The 14,835-nt window shown below is 38.8% G+C and overlaps 2 protein-coding genes across 18 annotated transcripts in view; one reads left to right on the top strand and one right to left on the bottom strand.

Moving 5' to 3' along the window:
• The window catches only part of TP53INP1 (tumor protein p53 inducible nuclear protein 1), a 150,182-nt gene that overhangs the window by 38,177 nt on the left and 97,170 nt on the right, over positions 1–14,835 (top strand). The window lies entirely within an intron of this gene.
• Positions 1–14,835, bottom strand: part of NDUFAF6 (NADH:ubiquinone oxidoreductase complex assembly factor 6) — a 35,929-nt gene that overhangs the window by 17,265 nt on the left and 3,829 nt on the right. For 4 of the 9 annotated variants that reach the window (XM_042972921.1, XM_042972918.1, XM_042972922.1 and 1 more), the window contains 4 exons: positions 10,989–11,088; positions 5,848–5,970; positions 4,322–4,448; positions 510–566 (listed from right to left, as the gene is read on the bottom strand). In XM_042972921.1, coding sequence (XP_042828855.1) covers positions 510–566; positions 4,322–4,448; positions 5,848–5,903 — 240 coding nt within the window. In that variant the 5' untranslated portion in view covers positions 5,904–5,970; positions 10,989–11,088. Of the gene's footprint in view, positions 1–509; positions 567–4,321; positions 4,449–5,847; positions 5,971–10,984; positions 11,089–14,835 lie in introns of all 9 variants that reach the window. The other 5 variants (XM_042972919.1, XM_042972917.1, XM_042972923.1 and 2 more) reach the window with 5 other exon arrangements.

Raw genomic sequence — 14,835 nt, 5'->3', positions numbered from 1 at the left:
ATCTTTTCAAGATATAATATATATTTGCAAGCTAATAATATGCTGGTTTATTTTAAAATAATCCAGTGGCAAAAAAATAATAATAAAATAAAATAATCCAGTGGCATTTAATGAGAAGAGTTGGTAGAATATAGATGAAACAAGATTGGATATGTATTTATAACTAATTAAAGCTGGGTAACAAATACATGAAAGTATATTACACTATTCTCTCTACTTTTGTATAAGTCCAAACATTTCCATTTAAAAACCAAACAAAATAGTAGAGTGGGGGTAGGGTGCGCATACCCGTCTCTGCCTAGGTACCTGTGTTTGCCTGTCTGACTCAAGGTGCAGGGGCAGGGGGCTGAAATGAGCGCATGTAATGATAGAGAATGGATACAATGACAGTTCTCTAAAATCTCCTTCCTCCAGAATGTAACATACATATTAAAACATTTCCTCCCTGAGGAATTAGCTTACAGATAAAAAGGAAGAAAACACTTACGACTTGAGCAATTTCAACTTACTCTTTCATCAATGATTTTCATAAGCCATCTTTTAGTCAGATTATGTCTTTTGACAGCCTGAAAAAAACAAGAGTGTTGTAAATTTTTAGAAAGTACTAGAAATGACTTCAGCAGACTGAAAGTGAACAAACCAAATACAAAACTAGGTAAGGAAACTTGTAATAACTATCACCAGATAGCTATGTTAAAGTATCAGGGGAAAAGAAAATGTCCCTAGAAAACATTTCAAAACATTTCCAAGTATAGATAATACATCCAAAACATTTCCACTAGACTTTTTTTCTTATGCTATTAGTAATTTAACAATTCCACTTTAAAAATAAAAACAAAACAAGAATTAAATAACAAGCTTCTGTTACGTGATTCATCTTGACTTCTATGCTTATTTATTACACACAAACTTTTTTCCATAGGACAAAAATTTTACTTAGTGAAAATAACCACTTCTCCAAACACGAAAAGAGTAACTAAAAGTTCAAAGAAAATAATCTGTAGGGTACAGTTTTATCTTAGCAAATAGAGATTCCAGTAGGAAAAAGCACACCTAGTGCCCAGATCTTGGTCTCCAGTTCCACTCCCCCCGAAGGAAACGGGGCTCTGGAGAAACAGAGGCAGGGGAGATTCAAGGTGATCCTAGAATATTTTACTGTGCCAGAAAATACAAAGTGTCCCAAAAAGTGATGAGGATGCATGTCATAAGGACATAGGACCCAGTTTGATAAGACTCCCACTATCCAAGTCTGGGACAACTTGAACATCAAAATAATCATATATAGTAATGAATTATAAAATACTGGAAAACAATAGGAATTCATGAGTTCATAGCAATAATCAATAAACAAATACAAGAGATTGAGAGCTCTTCCTTATATTAGAATGCCAAGTGCCAACCAGTAATGTTGACCGAGTGCTAGAGTCTGGAAATTACCTTTTTGCAATCATAACAAATAAAGACTGAACCAGACAAGAACCATCAATGAATGCTAAGTTTAGGAAGAAACTGACATGGAGCAGGATATGTGCATAGTCTTAAAGTTGATTAATTTATGAGAGGAATTATAATTACAGACTGGGAACCCAAGCAACATCTTGACCAGGTGATGAAAACAGTGCCAACAAAGAACAGATGGGCAAAGTGTGCCAACAGATGTGATACCCTAAGAAGAACACATCACCTTTGCAGTATTCTGGCCAAACATGTATAAACTGAATTAGTCATGAGAAAACATCAGACAATTCCCAAATGAGGAATGTTCTAAAAAAGCAGGGGAAGGAGGCTATACTCTTCAAAACTGTCAATGACAGGGCACCTGGGTGGCTCAATTGGTTAAATGTCCGATTCTTTTTTTTTTTTTTTTTTGATAATTAAAAAAAAATTTTTTTTAACGTTTATTCTTGAGAGGGAGAGAGGCAGACAGAGCATGATCGGGGGAGGGTAGAGAGAGAGGGAGACACAGAATCCAAAGTAGGCTCCAGGCTCTGAGCTGTCAGCACAGAGCCTGATGCGGGGCTCAAACTCACGAATGGTGAGATCATGACCTGAGGTGAAGTCGGACACTTAATTGACTGAGCCACCCAGACACTGCAAGTGTCTGACTCTTGATTTTGGCTCAGGTTATAATCTCACAGTTCATGAGTTCCAGCACTGCATCACACTCTGCACTGAAAGCGTGGAGCCTGGTTGGGATTCTGTCTCCTTCTCTCTCTCTGTCCCTCCCCCGCTTGCTCTCTGTATCTTTCTCAAAATAAATAAAAATGAACTTTTAAAAAAAAAGTCAATCAATGTCATAGAAGATAGAAGCTACAGAAATGTTCCAGATTAAAGCAGGAGAAAGAGACGTGACAACTAATACATGATCCTAGACTGGATCCTATACTCGAGGGGAAAATACTATTGTGGACATTACTGGGGAAACTGACAAAAGTGGAATATAAATGGAAAATTATATAAAAATGTTACATCAAACTTAAATTTACAAAAGTTAGTAGCTATTCAGATAACATAAGAGAATATCCCTATTCTTAGGAAATACTTAAAGTATTCAGGGATGAAGGGCCATGAAGTATAGAACTTATACTCAAGTGATTCAGATAAAAATTATGAGTGTGAAAATGCACACACACACAGAGCACACATGAACTTGTATGTGGGCACTGCACAAATCATTAACAGGATAAAAATGTTAACAACAGGTAAATCTGGATGTAGATTATGCAAGTGTTCTTTGTACCGTTTTAAATTTTGCAACCTTTCTGAAAGTTTGAAATTATTTCCAAATAAGTTTTAAAAACATTGTTTTCTTGCCAAGTGAACAATAAGTAAGATATATTTTCATAAAAAATAAATATGGCAGGGGCACCTGGATGGCTCAGTCAGTTAAGTGTCCAACTCTTGATTTCAGCTCAGATCATGATCTCACAGTTCAGGAGTTTGAGCCAGCATGAGGCTCCGCACGCTTGGGATTCTCTCTCCCTCTCTCTCTGCCCCTCCCCTGCCCTCTCTCTCTCTCTCTCTCAAAATACATAAATTTTTTAAAAAGAGAAGAAAAAATAAATATGGTAGTGAAACAAAGTCTCAGGAATATCCTATACTCCATCTAAGACTCTAAGACATCATTGGTACTAATGACTAATGATACTAACTGGAAGCACAGAGAACAGAGCCCATTCTGCCTTCCAGGAGCTAACAGAAGCTAAAGGAGCTGCACGGTGTTGGTTGCAAAGCTCTCTCAGCACTGTTGCTATTACATGGCAGGACTCCCTGCAGGCCTCTCCCCAGTCCCAGGAATCAGCTTGGGATTCCTCAGTCATTACAGAGTCCTGATCTTGTTCTATTTTGTACATGTCTGAGTGGGGCACAAGGCATGTTTGATCTTTGTAACCACCATCAAGTACCATTCCTGGCACATAAAAGTACTAAATACATATTTAACCATAGAAAGTCAGATTTTTGTTTACTCAAGGCTGAAGCCATAACAGCTATAGTTCCTTGACCATAAAATATAATTCTTCTGTCTGATTCTGAAGGAAATCAGAGATCAAGGTAAAAAAAAACAAACACAAGGATTTAATAAGCAGCTGAAAATCTGCTGAATAAAGTATCAACAATTTTTAAAACAGAAGCCAAACAGAATAAAAACCTTGGCTATAAACATAAGTTCAAGCTTGCAACTAACATTAATACACAGAGAAATGGAGAAAACCATATGAAATACACATGTAATTATAGATATGCAATTATCTTGCATCCTAAAAGCACTAATGAATCACTGTGGCAGAAGAGTTCTCCCTGCACAATACACTGTCACTCTTTCCCCACTTAATCTTCTAAAAGAACCTGATGCTCTCTAAAGAACCAATGAAAAGTTTTACTGGACAGTGTGCAAAAAGCATGTGCTCCAACAGAGTGTGGAAGGGTAAACATGCAATCAAGACATCTGCTATGACCACCACCTGCTTCTTTCAAATATTCATATTAACCTTCAACACTGGTCATATCAGAAAGCTGGTCAACAGCAATCATCAACATTTAAAGAGCTATTAAAATCGGATCAATTGGCACATGTGTAAACATTCTACAATTCAGATGGGTCTTCTGTTTTTTTTTTTGAGAGAGGCCAAGACAAGATAAATTTGTCTTGAAGGAATCTCTAAGGATGCAAGCCTTAGCATAAACCCCCACTGCGGGGATGTCTGAGTGTAAAAGAATAGTTTTTCTAGATTTTAGAGAAAATTTTTCTCTAAATGGAGTCCCCAAGGTTGAGGTTCTTAAAGTGAGGTAAACAGAGATAAACAACTAATCTAATACTCACAGCTTCCCATCCACTTTTTCTTCTCAGTCCCAGACTTGGGGGGGCCTGGCTTTTTCCATCCTTACTGGGGCTCTGTGAAGTCAGTCGGGGGCCCAGGAACGGGGCCTGCCTCTGCTGGTACACAGACCTGAGAAGAGGGGCACCCCTGTCAGGCCTGTCCGTGGCTCCGTTACAGAACCTGTCTTTTAGCACTCATCACACTACAGTGGGGACACAGATCAGTGACAAAACGCACCTAATTCCCTTCCTCCAGTCATGGTGCAGCACATTTCAGAACTCTGCGTGGCTGTTTATGAATGAGGGATCCATATAACTGCTTTAATGTGAAACTATTCACTGTATACATCTAGCTGTCCGAATAATTCTCCAGCCCATAAGTTTCCATTCTCTAATACTTAAAATTCATCAATGAATATGCAACAAGGCAGTTTTACATTTGTGTCTGGACAATGGTGATCGCAAGTCTCCCTTCACAAAAGATCAGTATGCGTTTTTCTACAGCCCGCAGAATGGATTGGAGCACTAGAATAAGGAGCTGCTGGGCAAATAGAACAATTAACCTGCCACTGCTTCAAAATGTATGGGGTTTGGGGTGCCTGGGTGGATCAGTAGTTGAACGTCTAACTTCAGCTCTGGTCATGATCTCACAGTTCATGGGTTTGAGCCCCACATCAGGATCTGTCCTGACAGCTCAGAGCCTGCCTTGGATCTTCTGCCCCCCAACCCCCATCCCTTCCCCATTCGTGCTCTCTCTCTTAAAAATAAATAAAACATTTTCTAAAATGTATGGTGTTTAATTTCTACAACCAAATATGTGGAAAACAAATAAGTAGTTGGTAACACAAAGGGACCAGATTCTTTCTTTTTTTTTCCTTTAATAAAGAAATTCAGCAAAGATCTGTGCAGGTTATTAGCAGATGATTTAAAATTCCTATCAAAACTAACAGCTTTGAACATTACATGAGCCTAAGATTTTTTCAGGATAGATTCCCCATAGCCACTAGCCAAATTGTATGCATCAAAAAGTATGCTCAAGGGGTGCCTGGGTGGCTCAGTCGGTTAAACGTCTGACTTCGGCTCAGGTCATGATCTCACTGCTCATGAGTTCAAGCCCCACATTGGGCTCTGTGCTGACAGCTTGCAGCTCAGATCCTGGAGCCTGCTTCAGATTCTGTCTCATCTCTCTGCCCCTTCCCCAAACATGCTCTCTCTCTCAAATATAAATAAACATTAAAAATAATTTTTTTTTAAGTATGCTCAAATAACACTTACAAATTAAAGGTAGCATTTTGTGGGGCTCCTGGGTGGCTCAGTCGGTTAAGTGTCTGACTTCGTCTCAGGTCATGATCTCATGGTCCGGGAGTTCGAGCCCCACATCGGGTTCTGTGCTGACAGCACAGAGCCTGGAGCCTGCTTCAGATTTTGTGTCTCCCTCTCTCTCTCTGCTCCTCCCACACTCACACTCTGTCTCTCTCAAAAAATGAATATATGTTAAGAATTCTTTTAAAGTAGCATTTTGCTTTTACCTTCCACAGCTCGATGGCCACAGGCTGCTGGGGTGGGTTGTCACTGTATATGTCATCCACAGTTTTTCTCCAAAACTCCATTCGCATCAGTCCAATTGTTTTCTCAGAGACTGAGTCCTTAACCTGTAAACAGCATTCAAAAACCTTAATAAATGCACTCTTCCTTCACAGTCTCAAAATCAGTATTTGTGACTGCATAACCACATGATTCAGCCAAAAACGAAGTTTAACTCTGTATATTTGTTTTAATTTTTCCTTGAAGCTATATATCAATCAAATTCTTGTCATTAAGAGGTTCCTAAATAAAACTGCAAATTACTTCCAATATTTTCAAGGTCTGCATTCAAAAACAGGAGATCGTCTTCTAGAAATAAATTGCCAAGAAAAAGAGTGGGGGCAGACAATTAGATTAAAAGAAATTTGATAGATGAACCAGTTGTAGTATGTGGACTTTATCTGAATCCTGATTTGAAGAGAAAGAGAAAACTAGGAAAAATCTGAACACTAGATGTTTAATGATACTAAGGAATTATTAAATTTTTAATGTTGGACAATGGTTTTGTAGTTATTTTTTAAATGAGTTATCTTTTAGAGATACATATGGCAATATTTACAGACGGAAAAATTTATCTGAGACTTACTTCAAAATAACTTGGAGGTGAGGATGGGGTAGGTGGGGAGAGAGATGAAAAATCAAGATTGGCCATGAGCTAGTAACAGGTGGAGCTGGGTGATGGGTTTATGGAAGTTTACTATACTACATTCTCCAATTCTATATATATTCAAAATTTTTCCATAATAAAAACGTTTTTAAAAGTAAGCATAAGAGAAGAAAAACAATCTTCATTAGATTAGTGATGGTAAAATTATGTGTAAGTCTGGAGATGAACCTAGGAAATAGGGCCAGGGGCTTTCTAGAGGAAGCAGTGAAGGAAGTAACATTTACCAAATGTCTATGAGTGCCAGGCCCTTTGCTAGGTACTGTCCCAGAGAGTATCTGATCTCAGTCCTCACTACATACCCACAGGGTCATTACCAATATACCCATTTACAAATAGAGAAATTATGGCTCAAAAAAGTGGTAGTTTAGAGGTGCCTGGCTGGCTCAGTCAGCTGAGTGTCTGATTCTTGATTTTGGCTCAGGTCGTGATCCCAGGATCAAGCCCCACATTGGGCTCCATGCTGAGCATGGAGCCTGCTTATGTATTCTCTCTCTCTTTCCCTCCCTCTCTCTCTCCCTCTACACCCCTCCCTCATCTGATCCCTCTCCCTCACTCGCAAACTCTAAAAAAGAAAAAAAAGGAGTAGTGTATCTTATGCTGTGCACACTCACAACTCATAACGGAACCAGAAGGACTTGCAAAAGATTATGGGGGAGGGGAGTGGTTGACTACAAAGGGGCACGTGAGGGAATTTTTTGGGTTGATGGAATTGTTCTTTTTTCATGACCACAATGGTGAACGCATGACTCTACGCACGTTTCAAAACCTATAGAACTGAACACCACAAAAAGTGACTTTTACTGTATGTCCATTTAAATAAATTTATTCATTCATAAAGTAATTTTTAAAAAGAAAATTATTATACCATCTCCCCACTACTGATTAAGAATGGCCTTGTTAGATTCAGACAGGAGTAACCAATGCATGCTAAATCTAGGAGGTAAGGTTTTTTTCAAGACAGAATTGACATATACTAGTTTCAGGTGTACAACATAACTTGATATCTGTATGAATTGTGGATGATCACCACAGTAAGTCTCCATTACCATATGCAGTTACTAATCCTTTTCTTCTTGTGATGAGACCTTTAAGATCTACTCTCTTAGCAACTTTCAAATATATAATATAGTCACCATGCTATATATTACAGCCTCATAACTTACTTATAACTGGAAGTTTATACTTTTTGATCACCTTCACCCATTTCTCTTACACCCACGCCCTATCTCTGCAACCACCAGTCTAATCTATGAATTTTGGGGATTTTTTTGTTTTTTAGATTCCACATGAGTAAGATCATATATTTGTCTGACTTATTTAGCATAATGCCCTCAAAGTCCATCCAACTTGTCACAGATGGCAAGATTTCCTTCTTTTTTATGGCTGAAAAATGTTCTAATGTATATTTACACATTTTCTTTATCCATTCACCTATCAACAGATACTTAGGTTGCTTCTGTATCTTGGCTACTGTAAATAATGCTGCAGCGAACAAGGGGGTGCAGATATCTTTTCAAGTCAGTGTTTTCATTTTCTTCAGATAAATATCCAGAAGTGGAATTGCTGGGTCATAGGGTAGTTCTATTTTTTTTTTTTTTTTAATTTTTTTTTAACGTTTTTATTTATTTTTGAGACAGAGAGAGACAGAGCATGAACGGGGGAGGGGCAGAGAGAGAGGGAGACACAGAATCGGAAGCAGGCTCCAGGCTCTGAGCCATCAGCCCAGAGCCCGACGCGGGGCTCGAACTCACGGACTCACGGACTGTGAGATCGTGACCTGAGCTGAAGTCGGACGCTCAACCGACTGAGCCACCCAGGCGCCCCGGGTAGTTCTATTTTTAATTTTTTGAAGAATCTCCTTACTATTTTCCATGGTGACTGCACCAGCTCACATTCTTACCAACAGTGTACAAGGGTCCCCTTTTCTCCACATCCTTGCCAACGCTTGTTATTTCTTGTGTTTTTGATTCCAGTCATTCTAACATGTGTGAGGTGATATCTTGCTGTGGTTTTGATTTGCATTTCCCTGATGTTAGTTGTATTGAGCAACTTTTCATGTACCCGTTGCCCATCTAGGAGGTAAATTCTGATGAGGACCATGGTCTTAAAATGTCTACTCACATTTAACAAGGAAAAAATATTAATATTTTGACTGTGACCAAAATTAGTATCACCAATAAGAGACAGATGGATATTTCATATCTCCTTATGATTTGCTGAAAAGGACATACATCACTTAGTAGTATTAGACTAGGAATGCATAATATGACAAAAAACAAAACAACTCCAAATGAGAAACATTCTAATTTTTAAAAGTATTTTAAAAATAAAAAATAAAAGGAAAAGTATTGTTTTAAAAATGTCAATGTCATAAAAGACAAAAGCTGTGAAAATGTTCCAAATTAAAGGTTAGAGATATGAAAATTAACGCAATACATGATCCTAGATTGGCTCCTGTACAGAAGGGGAAAAAAATGCCATAAAGGACATTGGATCATTTGACAAAATTGGAAACCAGACAGATTAAACATTGTATAAACACCAAATTTACTCAAATTGATTACTGTGGTTACATAAGAGAATATTCTCACTTGTGAAATACATACTCAAGATTAAAGGGATAAGGGCCATGGGTAGTGAAGATACTCTAAAATGATTCATAGAATGAAATATATAGACAAAACGACAAAGCATGTGTGGCAGAATACTAACGAAAGGGTCTATGGGTATTTTTTGTACTATTCTTACCTTTGTGTGTGTGCAATTATTTCCACATGAAAAGTTATTTTTGTTAATGGTCTTGGTGGTGGGTGGGTCTCTTAGTAATGTTTAGTATTCAGATCCCGGTGGTATATGGTCTATTCTCAATAAATATCAAGAGTAATCTTTTAAAAATGTGACCAAGCTTTGATGTCCTTTTCTGCTCAGAACCTCCCAATGGTTTCCCATCTCCGAGTAAAAGCCAAAGTGACTGCACTGGTCTCCAAGACCTTGCCTTTCGGGCCCAGATACCTCTAACCTAACCTCCCATGCCCTTCCTCCCTCATCTGCTATACCACACTGGCCTTTTATCAGGTACATTTGCACCTCAGAGCCTTTGTACTTCCTGTTCCTTCTGTGTAGAATACTCTTTGCTCACATACCTTACTCCCTTGCCTCCTTCAAATCTCTGCTCGAATGCTACCTTCTCAGGTTTTTCCTGACCACTGTAAAATCAGAACCCCTGCAACACCAAGCCTTCCCCATCCCCCTTAATTTTTTTTTCCATAGTACTTGCTTCTATCTGATACATTACACAGTACTTGTTTTGTTCCTTGAGTACATGGGCTTTATATGTTTTATTCAGTGTTATACTCCAGGATCTAAAACAGTACCTAGCATATCTGAGATAATCAAATACTTATTGAATGAATGAATGAATGAATGAACAAGACTGTGTGTGTAAAGCAGCAGCAAAACACTCCTACAAGGTGACAGACAATTCAGGGAGAACCCTAATGGTTTGTTCATTAAAAATGGAATTGTAATCACTGTAAAGCGATAATGGAAGATCACAATGGGGACTCTTTACTGCTACACTGTGCTGAAGATGCAGATGTTCAGTTTATGCCTGAAAAAGGATGAGGTAAAAAAAAAAAAAATGGACTCGTGACATCTAGAAAGACACCAACAAAAATACAGCCAGAATCTATCAGACTGTGTGCAGATTCAGTGTCTCACCTCAGTTGTGCCTCAGTGCTCTACTCACATCCTTTCACTCCTTCCTAGCTCACTTCCTATCCTATCCACTGGAGAAGCCCTGCCAAAATTTGCACTTTCTTTGAGATTTCAAACCCTCCCCTGCTCCCTCACTCTTAATGTCTGAGCCCTCCATCTAATTTACTGAGAAGACCAAAGCCACACCACTTCAACTCCCACATTTCCATCCTCCAATTCATGTTACGTCAGCCCATGATCTTTCATTCTAAGAAAAAGAAGGCTCTTTCCTTCCTTTGTAATTTTTTAGACAAAAGCGAGTTAGCATGATCTAAGACCTGGGTTTGCTATAATTACTTCTATTGCCTACTTCACGTTAAAGCTAAAACGTCATTTAAAAAGTGCTTTGAAAACTGCTATAAACAGTGAGACTGTGATTAACCTACTCAACTAACAAACATAAATGTTAATTGCATAGTTTTATAATAACCTTAGATAAAAGAAATTAAAATTCCAGAATGGTAGTTCCAGAATTGTTAAGTTTGTTAGCTGGTTTATTTTTGGAATTTAATTGATAAGCCTAACTAGAAGAAGGACAAAGAAATCACCAGCGGAGACCTTAAACACATCCAGCATATAAATTATAAATATATTTCTTTATTGTTCAGCATTAAATATTTTCACCATTTTTGCAAATAATTTTTGAAGGTATTTAATACCAGCCTGAGCCAGTTCCACATTGAAGGCCCTCAGTGCAAAGGCAGAGCTTCTGGAGTCTGCAGGGAGCAGCAGGGAGCACAAATAGCCTTCGTAGTCTCGTTTCCTATAACAAATAGGCAAAAAAAAAAGACCCTTACTTTTCACATTCTAAACTGTACACACAAAAAAAACGCTGACCAGAATTAGTCCGGCTTTGGCTCAGGTCACGATCTCACAGTTTGTGAGTTCGAGCCCCACATCGGGCTCTATGCTGACCGCTCCGACCCTGGAGCCTGTTTCAGATTCTGTGTCTCCCTCTCTCTCTGACCCTCACCCGTTCATGCTCTGTCTCTCTCTGTCTCAAAAATAAATAAAAACGTTAAAAAAATTAAAAAAAAAATAGGCCTGAAATCTCTTACTTATTTCTTTATAATTACAAAAATGTATCTGCCCCCAATCCCAGACCAGTTAAAAAGAAATAATCTCTATTATTTTTACTTATGTAGTACTTATAATTTTTTAAAATTTTAATGGGTTATTTATTTTTGAAAGAGAGTGAGAGAGACAGAGCACGAGTGGGAGAGGAGCAGAGAGAGAAGGAGACACATAATCTGAAACAGGCTCCAGGCTCTGAGCTGTTAGCACAGAGACTGACACGGGGCTCAAACTCACAAACTGGGAGATCATGACCTGAGCTGAAGCCAGATGCCCAACCAACTGAGCTACCCAGGTGCCCCTATAGTACTTATAATTTTAATTGTCTCCAAGTCACTGTGGTTTTGGTAAGAATTCAAATGAGCTACTGAGGTGGACTACTCAAGAAAGTAATCCCAGCAAGTAATGGTATGAACTCACAGTTTGTTTGTTTGTTTGTTTGTTTGAAGTTTATTTATTTATTTTGAGAGAAAGAGTGCACACATGCAGGGGAGGGGCAGAGAGAGAGGGAGAGAGAGAATACCAAGCAGGCTCCACATGGGCAGGACAGAGCCCAAAAAAGGGCTCAGTTTCACAAACCATGAGATCATGACCTGAGCCAAAATCAAGAGTCAGACACTTAACCAACTGAACAACCCAGGCACCTCTTTAATACATAGATAAAGACACAGATAAGACACAAAAACAGAAAATAATATAGGAGTGTGTGTGTGTGTGTGTATATTTATGTTTCCTAGCAGCATCTGCTGAGAGAACATGGAAGCAATGATATCTCCTAAGCCCCCAGTATCAGTGAACACACCTAACACCTAGACCTTTGGTTTCTAAATACCATTCTCTACTGAAAGAAACGAGGGCTCATTGGAGGAATGACTAAGTCCAGGGCTGGGGCAGGAAAAATACCAGATAGGCCAGAGACATCTTGAGCAGAAAGTAATGAAACGTTCAGAGTAGAGGGACTTGTCAAAACAACAAAGAAACTGGCCTGACAGGGGCACCTGTGTGGCTCAGTCGGTTGAGCGTCCAACTCTTGATTTTGGCTCATGTTATAATCCCAGGGTCATAGGATCAAGCCCTGCATCCATCCGGCTCTGCAGTAAACATGAGGCCTGCTTGAGATTCTCTGTCTCCCTCTGCCCCTCTCCCCCATCCCGCTCATGGTCTCTCTCTCTCTCTCTCAAAAATAAAAAAAAAAGTTTTAATTAATTTTAAAAATAATTAGAAAGAAAAAGAAACTGGCCTGACAAAGTTCCCATTCGCCAAGTCTGAGTCAATCTGAGCATCAAAAAAATAATGATAGTAACATTGTAATAGAACACCATAAGCCCATACCAATATAAATAAATGTATGAATGAATAGGAAGGGAAGGGAAAAACCCGACAACCATACAATGCCAACTGATAAGTCTAGAAGACATGATGAAATATTTTTTAAGTCCTCATGTGATAACAAAGTAATTGAGTCAGACAAAAATCATCAATAAAGGTCTTAAAATGTTAAATGGGTAAAAGTTTGATAGGATATTTACATATGCTGTGAAGTATCTCCTCACAAAACACTTATTACTAATTAACATTCTTTCTTTTCCTTTGTGTACACATTTAGTTGTATTGTAACAAAGCAACTTGTACACTTTTACCTTTTAAAACTGAACATCATCATTCTTCTCCAGTGAAAAAAAAGAAAATTTAAAAATAAACAGGAACAAAATGACAATAGAGAATGTCAATTCCAAATAAGGTTCTGCTGATTCTCCCATCGAGTGGCAGGGCTCAAGGCATCATTAGGAGAGAATTGTATTTTAAAAGTGTCTTCAGGGGCACCTGGGTGGCTCAGTCGGTTAAGCATCCGACTTCGGCTCAGGTCATGACCTCACAGTCTGTGAGTTTGAGCCCCGTGTCAGCTCTGTGCTGACAGCTCAGAGCCTGGAGCCTGCTTTGGCTTCTGTGTCTCCCTCTCTCTCTGCCCCTCTCCCATTTGTGCTCTGTCTCTCTCTGTCTCTCAAAAATAAATAAATCTTAAAAAGAAAATAAAAAATAAAAATAAAAGTGTCAACTGCAAGGATGTGTTAAACATCATAGTTAAACATGCCAAAGGAGAAGCCATGTTGCCAAGATGCCCACTTAAACCCACCCAAAATCTCAAACCCACCCTTTGCTGACCTTCTATAACCCCATTTTTAAAGTTTTTTTTCTTTATTTTTAATTTTTTTAAATTTTTATTGATATTTTGAGAGACAGAGTATGAGTGGGGGAGGAGCAGACAGAGAGGGAGACACAGGATCTGAAACAGGCTCCAGGCTCTGAGCTGTCAGCACAGAGCCCAATGCGGGGCTCCAACCCATGAACCACAAGATCATGACCTGAGCCGAAGTCCAACGCTTCACCGACTGAGCCACCCAGTTGCCCCTTTTTTTTCCTTTTTTTTAAACAAGAGAAAGTAGACAGATACATGTAGGTAAATGCTAACTATCCATATTCACATAGAGACACAGTGTAATCTCCAAGCCCAATATACACTAATATTCTCATCAACTAAATTTACAAGGCAGAAACCCAGAAGATACCTTCTCAACCAAGTAATAAAAGGTTCACACCACAGAAATAGGGTAATCAACATCATGTGCTTCCTGAAACGATAGTGAGAAAAGCACAGCATATTCCTGTAATATTCCTGCCAAAAAGGTATAAATCATAAGGAAACATTAAATAAACCCAAACTGAGAGAGATTCTACACAGTAACTGGCCTGCTCTCTTCAAAACAATGTCACACTCATGAAAGATAAGGAAAGACTGAGAAATTGTTTCAGCCTAGAAAAGAGTAAAGAGATTTGACAACTAAATGTAGCATATGATCCTAGATATATGAAAGAAATAACTGAATAATCAGCAAAATTTGAATGGAGTCTGTGGATTTGACAGTAAATTGGATCAATTTTAATATCCTGATTTTGTTGATTGTACTATAGTTATATGGGAGAGGAACCCTGGGTTAAGAAATACACACTAGGGGCACCTGTGTGGCTCAGTCGGTTAAGCATCTGGTTAAGCATTTTATGGGCTCAGGTCATGATCTCACAGTTCCTCAGTTTGAGCCCCACGTCAAGCTCTGTGCTAACAGAGCAGAACCTGCTTGGGATTCTCTCTCTCCCTCTCTCTCTGCCCCTCCCCCATTCATGCTCTGGCTCTCTCTCTCTCTCTCTCTCAAAATAAATAAACTTAAAAAAAGAAAGAAAGAAAAAGAAAGGAAGGGAGGGAGGGAAGAAGGAAGGAAGGAAGGAAGGAAGGAAGGAAGGAAGGAAGGAAGGAAGGAAGGAAGACACATATTAAGGGGAGGTAATGGGACATCATGTCCACACCTTATTCTGAAATGTTCAGAATGTTAACAATGAGGTAATTTGGATGAACAGTATACTGGATCTCTGTGTACTATTT

This window comes from Panthera tigris, chromosome F2 (genome assembly GCF_018350195.1).
Source record: "Panthera tigris isolate Pti1 chromosome F2, P.tigris_Pti1_mat1.1, whole genome shotgun sequence".
Classification (NCBI taxonomy): domain Eukaryota; kingdom Metazoa; phylum Chordata; class Mammalia; order Carnivora; family Felidae; genus Panthera; species Panthera tigris.
The sequence above is the reverse complement of the archived record's forward strand: the minus strand, read 5'-3'. Positions and strand labels throughout refer to the sequence as shown.